The sequence below is a fragment of the Rhinatrema bivittatum genome, chromosome 9 (genome assembly GCF_901001135.1).
Source record: "Rhinatrema bivittatum chromosome 9, aRhiBiv1.1, whole genome shotgun sequence".
Lineage (NCBI taxonomy): Eukaryota > Metazoa > Chordata > Amphibia > Gymnophiona > Rhinatrematidae > Rhinatrema > Rhinatrema bivittatum.
The window spans coordinates 49,563,963-49,584,633 of record NC_042623.1 but is presented as its reverse complement, the minus strand read 5'-3'; the positions used below and the strand labels follow the sequence as shown (position 1 = coordinate 49,584,633).

The window sequence follows — 20,671 nt, the reverse complement described above, 5'->3', positions numbered from 1 at the left end:
AGAAGAATTTTAACACGGACACATGACAACAAATTATTTGGATAAGCTTTAGTGCTATTCTGTACATGTGTCTTATTAAAAAGCATATTATTTCAACCATCACCCACTGAAAGGACAAAAGCCTTACCTGCTATTCTCATGTTTACCCTTCAGTGACAGCAGTAATGTTGCATTAGACAACCCACCTAAAACAAAAAAAAAAAATATACATATATTAGAAGGTGCAGGTAGCTCATTGCTGACACTTCCATATAAAAAAGATCTCAGTTCTTAGTTTTAAACCGTCAAAATTATCAGAAATATTTCAATTCAAAGACATCTGGGACTTTGTCAGCTGGTCCCCATGTCTGTCCCCATTCCTAAAAAGAAATTCAGGGATACACTTTATTCTAACAGAAATATCAGGGATGCTGAGGGGGGTGTAAGTCTTTTAGACAGGTTAACTAACCATAGCAAGCAATAACTTCCTGCATAAAGTTTAAAATATTCGCCAAGTTATCTTTATTTCCCATGTTATGAAAATTCTTTGTCTTGCCCCAAGGGTGGCTCCCCTGAATCCCTGAGAACAGCCACATTTACCACAGTGTCACAAAATAACCTCATATGGAAGTAAAAATATTAGGGCTCCCTCTCTATCTGAGCCACATCAATCTCAGATACCAGCATTCTTTTCATCCACCCCTAGAATAGAGCCGGAGGAGGTGGTCATTGTAGATCAAAGCACTGAGCGGGCGCTTAATCTACCGACCGAAACATCTTTGAGCCCCGGAGCTCCGTGTACCCCTCCACCGCCACAAGTAAATTCTTTAGAAGTATCAAAAGTTTCCTTATCTTTAACTGAAGGCAATGGCGAGGTCCTGGCTAATAAGGGGAAAGAAGAATCAGGAACAGGAATAGATTTGAAAGTTTTACCACCTAAACCAAACGAAATAACACTTGATTCCCTATGGTCTGCTATTGTCTCTCTCGAAACTGCAATAATAAAACTAACACAACAAACTACAGATGCAAATCTGCAAACAAAAAATGTGGAATCTTCATTAGAAAAAATGAACAAGGAAAAACAAGGAGTGGAACTAAGATTGAATGCGCTTGAAACCTGCCATCAAAGGTTTACAAAACCAGAGATATTACACAACAAGAGATTAGAGATGATTGAGAATCAACAAAAGTACTTAAACTTAAGAGTACTCAATTTCCCTAAGCTCAATCTAGTCTCACCCTTGGACATGTTTAAGGAATATTTATCATGTATATTGAAATGGCCTGAGAAATCAATGCCTACTATATCTAAAATATACTATGTGGATATTAAGAGTAATACAGCTGAGGGAAAGAAAGAGGAGGGATTGTCATTAAATTTATCAGAAGTGTTAGAAATGACATTAGAATCAAAAATTGAGGATAGAACTACCCTACATGTTAGTTTTGTTTTTGCAACAGATAGGGATGCTATATTCAGATTGTTTATGAAGAAAAGAACAGAACTCTTCCACGGTGGAAAGATCTGGGTTTACCCAGATCTTTCCAGAACAACTCAATTAAGGAGAAAAAAATTCCTAGAATTAAGAACAGACGTGGAAAGTAAAGGTGGGAAAATGATTGTAAAATATCCATGTAGGTGTGAAGTTTGGAGAAATGGTCAAAAATATGTTTATTTTGAGATAACACAGTTAAAAAAGTTTCTTGAATCTTCCCCCCCGTGAAAATTAGCAACAGGAACGAAGCAGAAAAAATATATATCTAGGTTTGTCTTTTCCTTTTTCAATTGTAAAAGGTATTCCTGTTTTCCTTAAACCGCTCAAATTTCTCTCTCAATCCTGGAGCATTACCTCTTACATTTCTTACTGCAGATTAGAGATGTATACCTCAGTTATTATTGATAACAGTATGGAAAATCTGTAACCAATTGTTTATTTTCCTCTATGTAAGATTGTTAAAATCAGCATAAATAAAAAATTAAAAAAAAAAAATATATTAGGGCTGACCCTACCATGGGTTTAACAGTTTTTTCGGCACTACCCTAACCCCAATATGCAACAGGAGTTTTAGCACCAGAAAGCAAAGTTGCTATCTGTAACAGGTGTTCTCCGAGGATAGCAGGATGTCAGTCCTCACACATGGGTGACATCACTGGATGGAGCCCGGCATGGAAAACTTATGTCAAAGTTTATAGAACTTTGACTGAACCTCACTGAGCATGCTCACACATGGAATATACCACACATCTATGTGGGGTCCCCTCCAGTCTTATAATGTAGAACACAAGAGAAGAAAATAATAAAGGAGAAGAAACCCACATAGTGGAACCTCAACTCTGTGGACTGGCGGGTGGGTTTCATGAGGACCGACATCCTGCTGTTCTCAGAAAACATCTGTTACATGTAAGCAAATCTGCTTTCTCCAAGGACAAGCAGGATGGCAGTCCTCACATATTGGTGATCCTTAGCTATAGGCTGTCCCCAACATAAAAGGGAACCAACAAAACACCAAAATAAGTGTTAACCAGCATAAGAACTAGTTTGTTGGTAATTGGGGGGGGGGGGGGGGGGGGGGAGGCAGCCTGAACAAAAACAATGGGCCCTAGGCGGGACAGAGTTGGGTTCTATACCTCAAACAAGCTCTGAAGGAGATTGGCCAAACCCGCTGTCGCATCGGCCATTCCAATCCAAATAATGTGATGTGAACATGTGGAGAGAACTCCACGTCACAACTCTGCAGTTCTCCATCATGGAGACTGCTCACAAGTGGGCTACTGACACTGCCATGGATCTAACAGAATGAGCCTGGACATGGCCCCCAAGTTGCAAACCCACCTGGGCATAACAGCCAATTAGACAACATTTGATTGGCAAAGGCAATACCCAACTTATTCCTATGAAAAGAAACAGAAAGTTGGGTGAATTATCTATGGGCGTCTGTCCGCTCCAGATAGAAATCTAAGGCTCTTTTGCAGTCTCAACTGTGCAGGGCTTGTTCGTCTTGGTGCAAATAGGGCTTGGGAAAAAATGTTGGCAGGACGATGGACTGGTTAAGATGGAAGTTCGACACTACCTTACGCAGGACCGTATGGTGCATATGTAAAGACCACCCTGTCATGGAAAAACTTAGTGTAAGGCAGATAAGTCACTAAGGCCTAGAGCTCACTTAACCTGCATGCTGAAGTGACCACCATCTGCCTGGGGTTGGACGGTGGCACAGAGTGAGGCGGTGAAGACCTGAGAGTAGCCTGGAAATTCTGCCAGTACCAGACCCATGAAGCAAGCCCCCCAGACAGCCCAACAGCAAGCCGCCTCCCTCAGACATTCTCCAGCCAAAGCCTGCTTCAGAGGTAAACAGAAGGAAATCGCCTAAAGTTGGGACCAGGGGTGAGTAAGTTAGCCATAAGTATTAATATATTAGGTAGGCTGAGGTTTATGGCATGTTTTAAACCACCCATGGTACAGAACTTTATTTAGGGTAAATTGGTGTTTAGAGGCCAGGATGTTAGAGACAGAAATTGTTATTTCCTAAATGTCAAATCTGATAAAAGTCTAACTCTGTGGTCTTTTCCTAAACTTAGGATCGTGAAGTGGGAGGGGAACTGGAAGTGTCCTGTAGCAGACAGATTCCTGCAGATCTGTGGGGAAACCATCCGAAACATCACCAGAGACTACAGATAAATCATACCCCCCAGGGGTCATAGGTGCCCTCATCCCCACTGTCATCGATGGGGGACAGAGCCGTAGGTGCTTGACCTCCACCCAGCAGTGCAGGCACTGGTGGAACTAGATGTGGTGTCCCAGACCCCGGTGTCTTCTCCAGCACCAGGGGAGCTTCGTCCTCCAAGGAACCGGGAAAGATAGCTGGATCGGCAGAAAGCGACGGCTGTGCCTCGCCAGGCATCAATGTCACCCTGAAAACAGATGCCGGCTGGGATGGTAACATGCCGAAAACTATATTAAGGGATTCCAGCAGAGACTCGAGGAGCAATGGTGCCAGCATCAGTGCCAAAAAACCGAGGCCAAGCATTGCCTTCTTGACAGCCAGCTGCACATGCTTCTCCAATTCTTCCTCGAACATCGCTGATGCCAAAAAAGGCTGGAACACACAAGGAGTAACCAGATCTTCTTTGGTGGAGCCTGTGGTACACCCCTGGTATCGATGGAGGACTGGCTCTCCTCGCTGTGGAGTCACATTGAGGGCATCACAGCAGAAGCTGGTGCATCCCTGTGCTTGGCACAGTGCATCGACAGGGACAGATGCCGATGCTGCTTCTGCTTCCCTCGATGCTCGAATCAGTCCTTCCTCAGTGCTGAGGATGAAGAACCAGACATTCTCGACCTGGAGTTGTCTGACAATGGCAGGGCTCAGGCATCCCTCTTAGACGATGACCTCAACAGAACAGACAGCCCCACCGATGTAGATGGTTCGGTGTTCATTAATATGGTTCAGAGGTCCCTTGATGCTGATGGCTCTATCTTCTAAGGCCCAAAGAGGCACTCCATCTTGTCAAGTCAGATCTTACATTCCCATGGCGACTTGTTGCAACCTCGGACGTCATGCGATGTCCCAATGCAGAAGACACATCTATCATGGGGGTCCATGGTAGACATGACCCTCGTACACCTGGGGCACTACTTAAAACCTAAAGATGTCACAAAATAAGAGAGCTGCGAGAGGCTGCCGGCAGGCACAGAATGCATCGCTGCCTCAGTGGTATTAATAACAAAAATAAAGTTACCAATAAACATTGAAAAAACCTATCGAAGACGCTAATGGTAGAACCAGGGATACCCCATGTTGACTGTATAAGGCAATGAAAAAGAAATCGCAAAAAAATAAGTTTTAAAAAAATAGGCCAAACATTTTGGCAAAAGTGAAGCTCTCACCCGAATGCAAGACAGGCTCTATGGAAAAGAAGAGACTGAAGGGGACACCACATGTTCAGGTGGTATAAAGCATGCCTAAGCATGCTCAATGAGACAATCAAAAGTCTAAAAATTGACATAAGTTTCCATGCCAGGCTCCATCCGATGATGTAACCCTTGTGGGAGGACTGCCATCCTGCTTGTCCTCGAAAAAAATCTATACTAAAACAAGAATTAAAACCTGTGGCAAGATTAACATGTCTCGTGCTTATTTCAGGGTCATAAGCCTATTAGCTATGACCCTGCAATGCAAGGAGGCACGACAGTAGGGAAGCTGCCTTACACACCTCCTTTTACCATGGAAAATGTAACCCTGGTAAGAGGCAGGAGTTAAACTTCCTGCGGTAGAGAGGAGGGCACTAAACCTCACTCAGACTGGGTGGGTTGGCCACACTTAAATTCATATTATTTACCCCTTCACTATCTGCTGATTGGTCCCTCCAAATCCCTTTTCAGAATTCTGAAAGGACATTGGGCCTTTCACTGACAGTGGAGGGACCAATTGGCTGCCAGTGAGGGAATAGCCCTCCTGAGGAGGTAAGGTCTTCCCTGGCTGAGGTTCCCAGGTGGGTGGAGGACTCCATCTGTTTTGATGGGTAGGAGTGAGGGAGTTCTGCTCTGGCCTGCTTTTTTTTTTTTTTTTTTTTTTTAAAGGTAAGAGGGAGGGGGTTCAGCCTGCTTGGGAGGGAAAGGGGGAAGCACTCACCAGGTCAAAAAACTCTCAGCCAAGCCACATCAAGACAAAGCAGGAGGAGTGGAGTTCTACTCAGGAGGTCGGGGAACTTGGGTTTTTATTTATTTTTTTTAACAAGTATTTTCAGGTAATCATGTAAAATGGCCATAAAGTAAAAAATAAAAAGCTGTTTAATGCAGTTATTTATTTATTTTTACTCCTGGTCTATTTGTATGTCATTAGCTTCCTACGGGCACCATTTTTATTGCGCAAATTAAAACCTATTCCAAAATATGCCAATTTTAGCGCAGGTTTTATTACATTGACCCCATTGTTTTTAGCTGGTTATTACCAGCAACAATATATGCTTCTGAAAAGCTAAAAGAATAGAGAAGGTACAGCCTTCTGAAAATCTTACAACATGTACCCCGAGAACAGGAAGATTAATTTCAGTGTCGTGGCTAAAATTCCAACACTGCAGTACAATGTGGCACCCTGTTTAGAAAAATCTCAGCAACATATTTTACGTGTATTCCTTGCTGATTTTAACTGGGCAGAATTTTGGATAAATGTGCTATATCAGGGATGGCCATCTCCGGTCCTTCAGAGCCACAAACAGGTCAGGTTTTCAAGATATCCACAATGAATATGTATAAGAGTTGCATAGAAATCTCTCAATCATATTCATTATGCATATCCTGAAAACCAGAGTTGGTTACCCCTGTACTTATATAAATGAGAGAATAAATTTGTTATGGGGCACAGAGAAATCCAACAAGGTTCATATGAGAGGATCCACTCTGTGGTTATGATCTAGCTCCCAAATGGACCATGAAACCTATGTTTTCCTGATACACATGACACTCAAAACAATCTCTCACCTAGATTTTCCAACTCTGGCTAATAAACAGATCTGGTTTACAGAGCAATATATATATAGGAAGCATGCAGATAGATCTCATGAATATTCACTGTGGGTTATCCCAAAAAAAAACAGACACACTGGCTACTCCTGAAAATCTGAGATGACTAGCCCTGTCTTAGACCTTGGTCACAGTGTGAGATGACACATCAAAACTGCCTAGTGCCATGCACGCAACATGGGACAGCAGCAGATGACTATATTAATACCGAGCTTACCTGCTGGCAAAATCTCACCTTACAGATTGCATTTTTTTCCTGCCAGCGTGACCTACGCCTCCAAGGATTCAATCCTCAGATGACAGATTAGGGAACGCTATTAATGAACAATAAGGACGTGAAAACATCTGCGCACAAATGTTCCACTCGCAGAATCATAAACTGATACTTATTTCAACAGCACGAATAAGAAAGAAGTATCAAAAGGTTTCCAAGTTGCATTACCAGACATTTTTAAAATTTTAAATTGCACATAAAAATCCCTGTTAATATGATATGCCTTGCAGCAACAGCTCCATGCAACAAGAGCCCTGTCACGAAGGGGTTTGCTGCCCTACGGAAAATTCTACTGCTGGTCCAATAAAACTGCAACATAACCTAAGAAGATTCCTGTACCTTTGCAGAATCTAATCACCTGTAATTCCTGAAAAGGTATAACCAGCAAATTAAATAAGCTTCAGGAGAAAACAATCAATGTGCGTTGGGAAATGCAAAGTGTGAGCAGCCTTGCTGCATACCTTTAGAAGAGCACTACTCTTTTCTGCTAATTAATAGTTGACTTTCAATTGGGCCCTTGCAAGACCCCCGCCAAATAAGAGGAAGACTTCTTACAAGCACAAGCATGTAGAAACCGAACAACTGTTCCTGTCCCATAATGCTGTCTGGACAATGCCCCTCTAAAATGGGAAACCTAAAATCCATGCTATTTTTCAGGGACACAGACCCCCCCTAAAAATTTATTTATTTTTTACTCGGCATGGGATTGGCACTGCTGGAAAGCAATTTAAATCAGAACCTATCAGGCAGCTTTTATACAATTAGAGTAGATCCTAGAAAGTCAGTATACTTCTTCAGAGGCAGAGAAGAAAACAAGGCAGGTACTGATTTTAGATCAATTTTTATTTTTAGGATTTTTATTTTTTTTTTTACACACAAATGTACTTTTACCATGCTGTTTCCACTGTTCCTCATTCTTGGAGCACATTGTGCTAGTAGAAGGAGTGGAGTAGCAGCCTAGTGGTTACAGCAGAGGGTTATGAACCTGCAAGACCAGGGTTCAAATCCTACTGTTGATCCTTGTCAGATTGGGCAAATCACGTTACCCTTAACCCTCTGGGAATAGAGAAATACCTACAGTATCTGAATGTAACCTGCTTTGAAGTGCCAAAAAACAGAATATAAAAATCAAAATAAAGACTGACAATAATAACCTCATCTGAACATCTACATTTTAAAATATTGCAGAATATGACATTTCAATTAAGAAAAAATATATAAATATAGAACTCAGACTTGTCTACAGATGAGAAAATGTGCAGACAGATTGGTATATTAACATTTTAGACGTTTGTGTTATTTATGCACGTTAGTGTAAGCTGCCATGAATTCTAGAGTATAGTGGTCAATACATTTTTTAAATAACATATCAATAAAAAGTTAACATAACTACGCAAAGACTGACAGCCAGACACATTTCCTTCCACGGAAAGGAAATTGCATGAAAGACTAGAGACATGTTCCCTGGAGTAAGCTTTCACCCAGATATGTGAGAACGTATGAGTACTGCTTTAGGGGGAAAGAACACAAAGTCATAACAAAACCCAGGCAACTGCAAGGCTGAAAGTACATGGAAAAATGATACACTGGTGTCAACAGGAGTCTGAATTCTGGTGTGCAAACCTTCAAAACATGAATTATCATCTGTGTCAATAAAGTTCTAAGAACAGACAAAGATGAACTGAATGACCACCTAATTACAGCAGAGCCCTTTTCACAATGCTGAAAATCCAGCAACTACAAGGAATGTTCTCTGGCGACCAAACTGGTATTCAGGAGTTAATCATAGGTATAATTATCACTACCAAGATGGGGTTTGGTTTTTTTTCCATTTTTTTGCTTCCTGGTCTCTTTGCCACTACAGCAAATGTCTTCAGGCTTGATAAGCCAAGTTCAAAGTTACTTCCTTATTGCAAATTCTTCACGCCTAAGGATGGGCAAGAAAACACTGAGGAAATGTACAGTGATTTCTTCTCGAAAGAATACCTGTGTGTCACTTCTCACAGAACAGTCAGATTTGATCTGCTGTGTTTACACAGCAAATTTGCCAGAGCACATTTCCTTGCTTACATTAACTGAGACATACATACGGTATTCCTACATAAAACAAAATGTGAATGCTATGATCCTTCATAGAAAAGGGGGGGGGGAGGGGAAAGATTCAAGAACATATTGATAGACATGGTTTAATGGGACACAGCCAGCATGGATTTACCCAAGGCAAGTCTTGCCTCACAAATCTCCCTCATTACTTTGAACGGGTTAATAAACATATGGATAAAGGTGAACAGGTAGATGTAGTGTATTTGGATTTTCAGAAGGCGTTAGACAAAAGTCCCTCCTGCGAGGCTTCTAAGAAAACTAAAAAAAGTCATGGAATAGGAGGCAATGTCCTTTCTTGGATTCCAAATTGGCCAAAAGAGAGGAAACAGAGAAGGATTAAATGGTCTGTTTTCTCACCGGAAAAAGGTAACCCGTGGAGTGTCTCAGGGATCTGTACTTGGACCGGTGCTTTTCAATCTACCATATAAATGGGCTTGGACAGACGTGCCGCAAATGCGCAGTAGAGAGCAGCTGTACTGCGCATGCACGAGAGCACGTCGGTCAGAGGGGAGCCCAGTGGACGGCTGTCTTGGAAACGGCGAGGAGGAGCAGCGGCGGCAGCAGCACAGGTGGTCTCCGGGGGCTCTCTCTCGCGCGCGGGGAGAAGCAGCAGCGGCACAGACACAGAAATGGGAGGTCGCCAGGAGTCTCTCTCTTGCGCGCGCCTCATCACCGAGCGGACCAGCAACGAGCCAGGTGGAGAGGCGCGGAGAACTCCCATGGAGCAGCGACAACGGTATCTAAGTGTCAGGCGGGCCAGAGAGAAGAAAAATATTGAAGAAATGGTTAGTCATTCTGAATATACCATCTGAGGTGATAACCTCCCACCACTAAAGGTGCACTAGCTTCCAGAGAAGAAGAATGGTGGACTACAGGAGGGGAATTCAGCTCCAGGAGAACTGTCACTGGACAATTTGAATCTTACACAAATACTGGAAAAGCCTTTGAAAAAGAGAGGAGGGCCAACTTGCTGGTATCCTATACATTACAGCTAGATAGGGACTGACTTTAAAATTACTTTTTCATAAGGATCTCTCTCTCTCTCTCTATAGTCACTCTTGAAATAAGTATAATGTAGAAAGTCAGTAAAAAAAAATATGATTACAAGAAAAGAATTTTTTCCAAATCAACGTCCACCTGTCCATCCATCTGTCAGCACAATAACTCTCCAAAATAAGGGATGAAAATTCACAAATTTGGCATGCAGAAAGAACGAGTTCAAAATATCAGTATTTTCTAGGGATGTGAATCGTTTTTTGATGATTTAAAATATCGTCCGATATATTTTAAATCGTCAAAAAATCGTTAGGGCCACGATACAATACCAATTCCCCCGATTTATCGTTAAAAAATCGTAAATCGGGGGAAGGGGGAGGGCAGGAAAACCGGCACACTAAAACCCCCTAAAACCCACCCCCGACCCTTTAAATTAAATCCCCCACCCTCCCGAACCCCCCCCCCAATGCTTTAAATTACCTGGGGATCCGGCGGTGGTCCAGAACGGCGGCGGTCCGGAACGGCCCCCTCAATAGAATCGTGTTGTCTTCAGCCGGCGCCATTTTTCAAAATGGCCGCCGCAAAATGGCGGCGGCCATAGACAAAAACGATTCGACGGAGGTCGTTCCGGACCCCCGCTGGACTTTTGGCAAGTCTTGTGGGGGTCAGGAGGCCCCCCCAAGCTGGCCAAAAGTTTCCTGGGAGTCCAGCGGGGTTCCGGGAGCGATTTCTTGCCGCGAATCGTTTTCGTACGGAAAATGGCGCCGGCAGGAGATCGACTGCAGGAGGTCGTTCAGCGGGGGTTCCGGCTGAAGACAACACGATTCTATTGAGGGGGCCGTTCTGGACCACCGCCGTTCTGGACCACCCCAGGTAATTTAAAGCATTTGGGGGGGGGGTTCGGGAGGGTGGGGGATTTAATTTAAAGGGTCGGAGTGGGTTTTAGGGGGGTTTAGTGTGCCGGCTCACGATTTTAACGATTTTTCACGATAGTTTACACACCCAAACGGCAACAATACGATTCCCTCCCCCTCCCAGCCGAAATCGATCGTTAAGACGATCGAGGACACGATTCACATCTCTAGTATTTTCATAGAACTGAGCTTCCAAAAACAAATTCCCATTGCCTTTCTATGGGAAACTGTTAGGAGACATTCGAACTGTTAGAATGCTGCAGCCCCCTATCCCCCCCAGCCTACTAGCACTTTGCTACAGACCAACAGGCAGACAGGGAGAATAATGGAAGCAAATGGCAGGTGTCTGCTTCTGGTCTGTCCGCGCTGCATCAGACAGCTCTGCCCTTATTCGCCCAGAGCAGATTTGGACACCAAAAGGCATGCCCTCATTACTGGTAGAATTGACAACTGTAATTCTTATCAGGACTTAGAGCAGGACACTTTAAAACTGCTTCAGCAGCTTCAGAATGTGGCAGCAAGGACTTTAACCGGTGCTTGCATCAGAGACTATAACATTCTGCTTCTGAACTCTCTACACTGGCTGTCGACAGAATGGTGAATCCAATTTAAGAGCCTGTTAGCCATCTAAGTGCCTTTGACACATGGGTCTATCTTATTTGACTACTGGTTTTGTATAATCCTAGTAAAACACTTTGCTCTTCAGAGCAAGGACTGCTGGTAATCCCTTCTCTTTTGTCTGGGAATCTAGTCACTACTCGATGGTCAGCAATTAGTTGTTTTGTTCTAACATTATGAAATTCTGACATATTAGAAACTTGTCTCAAGATGAATTACTTTACATTTAGGAAATAGTTAAAGGCACTGTTATTTTCTCAGGCCTTCACTTTACCTTAGAAAGCAGCTATCATTTGAGGATTTCTCAGTATGGCTGCTTTAGGAGAACTTGTTTTATGAAAAGGTTTCCTTTTATTTTTACCTATTCTTAATGATATTTGATGAATCATTACAGAGTCTGGTTATTGGATTTTGTGGAAATCTTCCCTTATTGAGATTGGTCAAAACTGTAAGTGATGTAATTTGATATGACTTTTTATTTAAATTGTACCAATATTTGTAATTCACATATGCTGTATTTTAACTTTGTACCTTGCCTTGGGGTTCTAGGATTACACAAGGGGAGTAAGCAAATGTGACAAAAATACATGAAAAGCAAAAAGACACTTTCCAAAATATACATGCACATGGCGCAAAACTCCACATATGCCCTCACCTCTCAAACGCATCTACCACACACATCCCTACACCCCACCTACTCCTACTCCCCCCCTTACACAGAGATAGGAAAAATAATGATGCAGCTTCTCAATTCACTCCCTCCTCCCCGTGCATGCATGCACGCACACATACACACACACCCTCATCCCAACTACATCCAACTCTCCTATACATACTACCCTACCCACACTAAACCCTCCTGTAAGGGAGAACATAAGAAACTCCCTCAGAACACTTTAAAGGATCAGCTACAACAAGGGATTCTGTGCCCAGGGAGGATCCCTGCAGCCTAGCATAAGGTAGGGCCCAGAAGGGTGGAAGAGGCCCCAGGGAGAAGGCAGAAAGCCAGCCAATTCCAGCACAACATATATTTGACTGTTTTGTTAATCCAAGAGACTGCTGAGGTAAGCGGCTTTTTTGCTGTCTGCTTTACCTGTAAATTAACTGTTTGCTTGTGTGGAACCAGCCAGAGTTTGGCCTCCGTTTTATACTCCTGGGCTGTTTCCCAACTCACTGCTGCTCCTGAGCAACCACACATCCCACACACAAACCTTACCAAATATACATATCCATCCTCTAAAACATACGCCCTTGCACCCTACCCCTACACATGCACACTAGGAATGGCCCAGGCTCCTGCTCCAGAGCTCTGTACCTTCTTCAAGACCTGGAGCCAGAGCAGAACTGGTCAGCTTTTTTTTATTCTTAAGTTATGCTCTGGAGCAGGACTCTGGAGCTTGGAGCTGAGCCTCTGGAGCTGTTCCACTTTCTATTACCTTACATTCATTAAACTTTATCGGTATTGAAACAAAATTTATTTATTTAAAACTTTTTTATACAGACATTCATTTGCATATCACTTCGGTTTATATATAACGGGGTTAATACATGATTTAGAAAGTGAAAAATAAGTTACATGAAACAGGGAGGCGAAGGAACAAGATAGGAATGAAGTAGAAGAATAAAGGGTCCAAATGGTGGTTGGATAGGTTAATAAAATGAAAGAAAATAAGGTAAAATAAAATGAAATAACTATTTACAAGATTCTGTGTTGAGGCTCTAGTTCAAGAAGTTAACTAAAAGTAAAATAGATAAGCGTCTAAGTCTGTAACTCATTTCGCAGGAATAAAACAATCAAACCTCATTCTATTTTATGTCTTTCTTTTCTTGGTTCTAGGTGTGATTATATAATCTCAGACAATTCCTAAGCATTTTTGAGGATTGGGAAGAGGTCAGGTGATAGGATGTGTGGAAAAAAGCATCAGAGGTAAACGGTTAGCTTCACTTTGTCTAGAGTAGACACTGCTTGGTGGGGATGAACTAGTACTCATAGGAAAATTAGTTCTTACCTGTTAATTTTCGTTCCTGTAGTACCACGGATCAGTCCAGACAGTGGGTTGAGCCTCCTTTCCAGCAGGTGGAGACAGACTAAAACTTGAAGGATGCCCTATATCAGGACAGAGCGGTGGTTAAAAGAAGCCATTTCTTCGGCATATCTTTGTCAAGGTCGTCCGCTTCCTGAGGGTCTGAAGGCCCATTCTCTACGTTCTCAGGCTACTTCGTGGGCGGAGAGTCAATCTGTCTCCCCGCAGGAGATTTGCAGGGCCGCCACTTGGACGTCGCTGCATACTTTTGCTCGGCACTACCGTCTGAATGTGCATGCTCCGGTTTTCGGTTCTTTTGGGCGGCAAGTGCTTCGAGCGGGACTGTCTCGGTCCCACCCAGTTTAGGGAAGCTTTGGTACATCCCACTGTCTGGACTGATCCGGGTACGTACAGGAAAGGAAAATTAGTTCTTACCTGTTAATTTTCATTCCTGTAGTACCACGGATCAGTCCAGATGCCCTTCCCTGTCTGTCTTTCTGTCCTCTCGAAGCTTGTTTTCTTGCAGGTTCACAGATTTTCATATTTCACTTTGTGCAAGATTACTGAGCAATTACACCGGAAGCCTTGGTCGTTTTTTATACCAAGTTTATGCAAGAGCATATAGGTATACCATGTTTCTACATTATTCTATAGCTGCTCCTTTGAGCTTTATGGTTACTTGCCTGATCCTATTCTTGGGTTTGTTGTTTTCTGCTTTGACATACGTTATACTGAAGGGTTAGAGGATAGGCTCTGTCCTGATATAGGGCATCCTTCAAGTTTTAGTCTGTCTCCACCTGCTGGAAAGGAGGCTCAACCCACTGTCTGGACTGATCCGGGTACGTACAGGAACTCTAGTTTGACATCATGGAATAGCAAAAGCAAAATGAAGAAAGTTATACAGATGTAAACTTTCAAAAAAGCTAGCAACAACATCAGGTTAAAGCACAATACAAACTCTTTCATGAGAAGCTGATTGACGTCTTTCAATCAGAAGACATCTGGAAACACATGACTCAAATTTACAAAAAATACTAAAGGAGAAAGCAAGAAAGAAGAAACAGCCTCCTCCAAGATTTTCTTGGAATTGCATCTGGGTCTGGGATCTAAAAAATGCCATTGGGAAAAAAAGATGTCAACCCTGCTATACTGGCATTGCCCCTTTTTGTGCCAAAGAATCACCTGCATTCAGGTAAATATGTGGCACATCTTAGAAAATAACATTAAAACAGTTGACTATCTACTCTATAGAAATATCAGCTGTTCAAGTAAACCAAACCATAACGCCTACAATCACAATAACATTCAACTTTGCCCTGGCAGAAGGACATATGCCCAATGGTCTAAAACTGGCAGTTATAAAACCAATCTTAAAGAATAAATTAGGAAGATCTGATGTCTGGGACAACTATCATCCAAGCTCCAACTTAACCATCGCAAAAATTCGTGAAAAAGCAGTGCTTACTCAATTAGAGTCTCATCTAGAAGACAATAAAACCCTGATCCTAACCAATTTGGATTTCAGAAGAATCATTCAACAGAAACTCTTCTACAATCCCTAACTGACCCTATATTACGAGGCTTTGACTCTAATAAATCTTACTGCCTAGTGCTGATTGATCTCACAGCAGCCTTTGATACTGTTGACCATAATCTACTTTGCCGACAGTTGAGAAACATAGGGATCGAAGGAAATGTACTTAAATGGTTCACCTCATTCCTAGCAAACAGATTTTTCCAAGTTAAACTCAATCACTTATCAGACACATTCCAATGCTCAACAGGCGTTCCGCAAGGATCAGCACACTCTGCAACCCTATTTAATATCTACATGCTGCCTTTGTGCAAATTACCAACAGACCTAGGAATAAAATTCTTTCTATATGCTGATTTGCAATTCTATATCCCACTAACAAAATCATTTGAAAAAACAGCATCACTTATCTCTGAATATATGGTCACAATAAAAGAAAACTTGCACAAATGAAACTTTCGATGAACTCAGAAAAACCCAGAAATAATTTGGCTGAACCAAAATCTTCCAAAATCTGTTCCACCAGGTACAGATCTCGTAAATTGCCAGTTAATCCCAGCAACTGAAGTAAGATCTAAGTGTTCAAATTGATGAAAACAAATGATGAAAGCACATGTTAGCAAATTGATCAAATTTGGTTTCTACAAGTTGTGAATTTTGAACAGATTAAATCCTCTACTAAACATTAAGACTTCAGAACGATATTACAATCTCTAATAATATCAAACCTTGATTACTGTAATTCCCTACTTCTGGGTCTTCCAACTAGTCACCTAAAACCTCTACAACTACTGAAAAATGCTGCAGCTAGACTACTGTCTGGAACTAGGAAATATGACCACATAACCCCAACTCTGATCACTCTGTATTGGCTCCATGTTCAATCAAGAATAATCTACAAAGTACTCACAATAATATTCAATAACTTATCAGAACACCGGCCTAATAGGAATAACATTTAAATCACATACTACATCACGAACGCTCAGATCACAAAACAAAGGCCTCCTAGAAATTCCAATCATAAGAAATTCCCATCTAACGCAAACAAGAGAAAGAGCGATTTCAGTCGCTGGCCCAACACTATTGAACTCCATGCCAGAGGACCTGCGAACAATAAGACTTAAAAAATGTAAAAGCAAGGTGTTTATCACTGGAGTACATCAATACACTGACATCAGATGGCCTTGGCAATTAGTGTGTCGACCAAGTCGTGCATCCTGCTTCAGTGTCTGACGCACAGTGCATCAGGAATGCATCGGGTGACTTGAATCCGAATGCATCGAGAAGTCTTTTGGTCGATGTTGTGTCTATGTTTTTGCCTTCTTAGGCAGCATAGATGCAGAATGCATCAAGTGCATCAACTTAGCCCCGAAATCCAAACACAGGGATTTCTCTTTTCATCTAATGCACCTCAGTGCAGTGTTGAGGCAACTCAACTCTTATGACTCCTGGAGTTGCTGGTACCAGAGGCCGCAGGAAAGCTATGTCGAGTTGGAGTTGAAGGCATTCGATCTTCGCCGTTCTGGCCCACTGAGCATGCAGAGACATCCAGCCGCAGGATTGGCAATTAGCCTGGTTATGGTCCAGACCCAGGCATAAGTAGCAGCGGTCATGACCATCTGGCAAAGACATGATTTGGCTGCATGAACAGGCCTTGAAACCGCTGGCGGCTCTCTTTGACATTTTCTTCGATTTTAACTAATTTCCTTTTTTTTTTTTTTTTAAGTAGCATTGAAAAGTTCTGTTTTGGGGTTCGCAAAGTGAGGTTAGAGAGTTATAAAAGAAAAAAGGGTGCCACAACACCAAGAAAAAGTAGAGACACAAGAAATACCATCCATGAGGAGTGAGGACAAAAACAAAATGAGGAGCTACGCTGATGACTCCTGTGCATGCCCAGTAGAGTTGAAAGTTATAATAGCTTGAAGATATAGATCCATCCTGAGACACCAATAGGCGCACTGCACTACCACAGAACACAGCTAATTTAGGCCTGCTTATAGACGGAAAAACAAAAAATATATTATCTGGAATTTGTGCACAACTCACAAGCCCTCTGCAGCCAACATATTCAAACCAGATTAACAACATTGCCCTTTACTTGTTCTCAAAGCATCTGGCAGTAGTAACAGCTATGAGCCCAGCAGGAAATTGGACCTATGACCTTTAAGCAATGAACTTGGAAAATCAATTCCATAAGCAAGTTCACAATCAAAGAATCAGATTTCCCCAGAGATGTCCAGGAGTGAAAATGATGAAGTATGGGCTTTCTAAACAGCAGAGTTGTGCTGCTTATCCACCTGCTGCGTTTGCTATTCTTTTTCCACCCAACCCACCTTATTTAGCCAATGAATGGATCAAGTATGTTATCATGACTCACACAGTGAAGTATGCATGGTCTATGGTCTTGAAAGAAATTTCCAGCACCTCAGTGACATCCTGCTTTGCTTACAAACTTGCTTTTCACCTCTTCCTGTGGTTCAGGGCTCTCACACAGTGCTAACTCACAAACTGTCTTGATGTGCTGAATTGCTGTTGATATGATTTAAAAGGTGCAGAAAGACAACACAAGGCAGATGGTTGGGGCTAGTAGCTTATGAAGTGATTATGCTGGAAAGCTCCCTTCTCCAGTGAACAACAACATTAAAGTCCTCCTGCTATGAATGTGCAGCTGTAGACCAGAGTTTACCTATCGCTCAGTGACCTTCTTCACACACATTTACCTGCTCTAACTGAACGCAAGATATATATATATATATATTCCTTTCTCTGTTCTGACCTTAGAAGAGAGTTACCTGAACGCGTTAGTAGTGACAAATGTGGAAATCTCGCTACTAACGCTTTCTGGTAACTCTTTTCTAAGATCAGAACAGAGAAAGGAATTTTTTTTTTTTTTTAAATTATGAACATATCTTGCCTGAATAGCAACATATGCTCTTCCTCACTCCCCAAAGCATCACATTTTCTCCTAAACATATTTTCTTTCCTCTGAAGGAGGATAAGATTTTCTAGTTTAGAAGAAAACAATTTATTCTGTCTTGTAGCCATATCTCCTTTTATATGTTTAAAGAAAATAAATGATTGGTTCCATTTAAAAGAACAAGACCACTTTAGGCTACCCAAAATTTAGTACTATAGGCTGGCCAATAAGTCATTCATTCAATCACCTGGATTATGTTTTTACAAAAAGAGATCCTCAGATTGGTTCTAGTTATGACCTAGTACCCTATAGTACTGGATGATTGGGATGGTCTCTTCCCGCCCCCCATCAGAGATGCTGCATTCATATCATGGTAAACACTTTACACACTAGCAAAGAAAAAGTGAGGTTGCCAAATCAAAATTTAGCAGAGTATTGTCAGCCCAAAGAGAATGAGAAGAGAAAAACTGCTCTGATGTACAAAATAAGTGCTAAATTAAACAAATGAACTCTCATAACTTGGATGAGCATCACAAAAATCAAAATCAGTACCCAGCATCGGATTTTTTCTGACTGGGGAAGTATTTGCAGAGTTTTTTGTCCACTTTTTCATGGTACAGATTTCAGCTCTTTATTCATTTCAGCTTTTTCCTCACATATGGACTTTGGGACTTGCTTATTCATCAATGCATTCACGGCAAAAAAAACCCTTAGAAAATTAGGCAGATAATTATTTGGTTTGCAAACTGATTTTATTATTATTATTATTTAATAGGTTCAGCTCCTTTGGGTTTCTGGCTTAATCAGAACCGCCTCTTGGGTTACAGCACCATGAGCATTTATAACTAGCCAGAGTTTTCCCCCCCACCTCCTCTGTTTTATATTCCCCCATCCCTAACTCAATCAACTGTCTCACAATCCTTGGTTGGGGCAGGGGAGGTTGGAAGAGGCACAAACCACATCTCCTTCCAGCACTCTACTAACCTGGTTAAGTTTGATCAATAGGTGTCGCTGTGGTGAGATGACTGGGACTGCCTTCTTATCCCAGGAAACAAAAGACCTGACCTGGAAGTCAAACCCAGCACTGCTATTCGGCTAGCCCCAACAGGCTTTACTTCTCAGATTCCCTTTCCACCAGCAGTACCGGGATTCACTTTCATGATTTGGCATTTTAGTTTCTTTTATGGTTCCATGCTTGCGGATGGTCTATTGAGGGGTTTTTCTTTTTTGTTATACCATGTATAAACAATTAACATGACAGATACATGATCAAAGCAGTTTGTAATTTTTAACTAATAAAAAAAAAAACCACACACACACAGTGAAAGGAGCAAACATGCTAGACAATTACCTGTGTCTCTATTTTATGGTCACCCATTTCACAATGTGAAATTTACTCTGTACTAAATTTTCTGTGACCCCTCCCCCCTCTGGAAATGAGGCACAGAGACTACAATCTAGGGCTATCAAAGGGTAAACAGAAGTGACCAGCACTGCTTGCTCTGTTGTTCTGTGTCAGGCGCAGTGACAAGTCTGAAAGGGACATTTCAAATACACTGTAATCTTCCAGGAAACAGATCTACTATATAAAACTGACCGACAACGCTCTGCCGGGCTGTTTTCCAACACAGACTTTCAAGTTATGGTGTTGTGCAATTCCGGTGGCTTTTGATGAAACATCTTGGATTTAGTTTAATGGTAAAACTAGGCTGAGGTTAGATAGGTGGTAGGAAGCAAAGAAGGGGATGCCTGGCTGCTGCTCAATACATTCAGCAGACTTAGAAGAACGTGAATGGGCCTGGAACCACCAGGAGGATGTCGGGAGGAACTGCCGACTGGAGGTGGGAAAACAGCTGCTGTCAGCAAGCAGCTGAGCCACTGCCAGTCCAGTCCCCCTGAAGAGGATGGATGAAATAGAAGGGGAGAGGAGCAAGGCTGGAAGGACAACAAAAGTTAAAGGAAAAAAGTGAAATAAGCCAAAAAAAAAAAAGCTAAACTAAAAAGCTCCCCATTGATTTTTCACAAGGGTATTCTGTTCCTACTGTACGTTACGGTTGCTGGCTTTAATCGTTGCAGTTAGGTTAAGTGTGCATCTCAGGTGGTGCCAGCTGTTTACAAAAATAGAACATCGTCGTATGCTTGGTGTGAAGACGACAAAAACCAAAGCACTTTTATTTGCCATTTATTTATTAGCTTTTATATACCGACATTCGTGGGTACATCATGCCATGGCACCTAACTCTTCCAAAGTTTGTTAGTCACAGCTATTGTATTTATTTAAAATCACTTATATCCCCGCGCCCTCCAAAGCTGGAGGTGGGTAACATACAAACATCCAGAAAATCCATGAGAAAATCAGTGCACACATGGTTAAACAGAGAGGACTTATTAGAGTGCCACGTTCATGAGAAATCGCACCAAGCAGACGGTGTTCTATTTTTGTAAACAGCTGGCACCGCCTGAGATGCACGCTTAACCTAACTGCAACGATTAAAGCCAGCAACCGTCACATACAGTAGGAACAGAATGCCCTTGTCAAAAGTCAAGGAGTCGTGGCTGCTCTCCAACTTTCTGCAATAATTCTTTGATCTCACCCCAGCCTAGATAGCGTGCCATTCATGCAACTGCATACTTCTCAGGTGGCACCCAGAGTTTAGTCCAATGCAACAGCAAATGATACTGCCCTGAATTCTGATGAAACCGTAACTAAAGGATATGCATTACTGACTAAAGGCAATCATGGGTGGGTACAGCATGGCCTCCTGATGTCTTCGTGCAACAT

At 42.1% G+C, this 20,671-nt stretch overlaps 1 protein-coding gene across 3 annotated transcripts in view; it reads right to left on the bottom strand.

Moving 5' to 3' along the window:
• The window catches only part of FAM3C (family with sequence similarity 3 member C), a 118,493-nt gene that overhangs the window by 53,111 nt on the left and 44,711 nt on the right, over positions 1-20,671 (bottom strand). For all 3 annotated transcript variants that reach the window (XM_029615832.1, XM_029615831.1, XM_029615830.1), the window contains exon 2: positions 128-185. In XM_029615832.1, coding sequence (XP_029471692.1) covers positions 128-140 — 13 coding nt within the window. In that variant the 5' untranslated portion in view covers positions 141-185. The remainder of the gene's footprint in view (positions 1-127; positions 186-20,671) is intronic.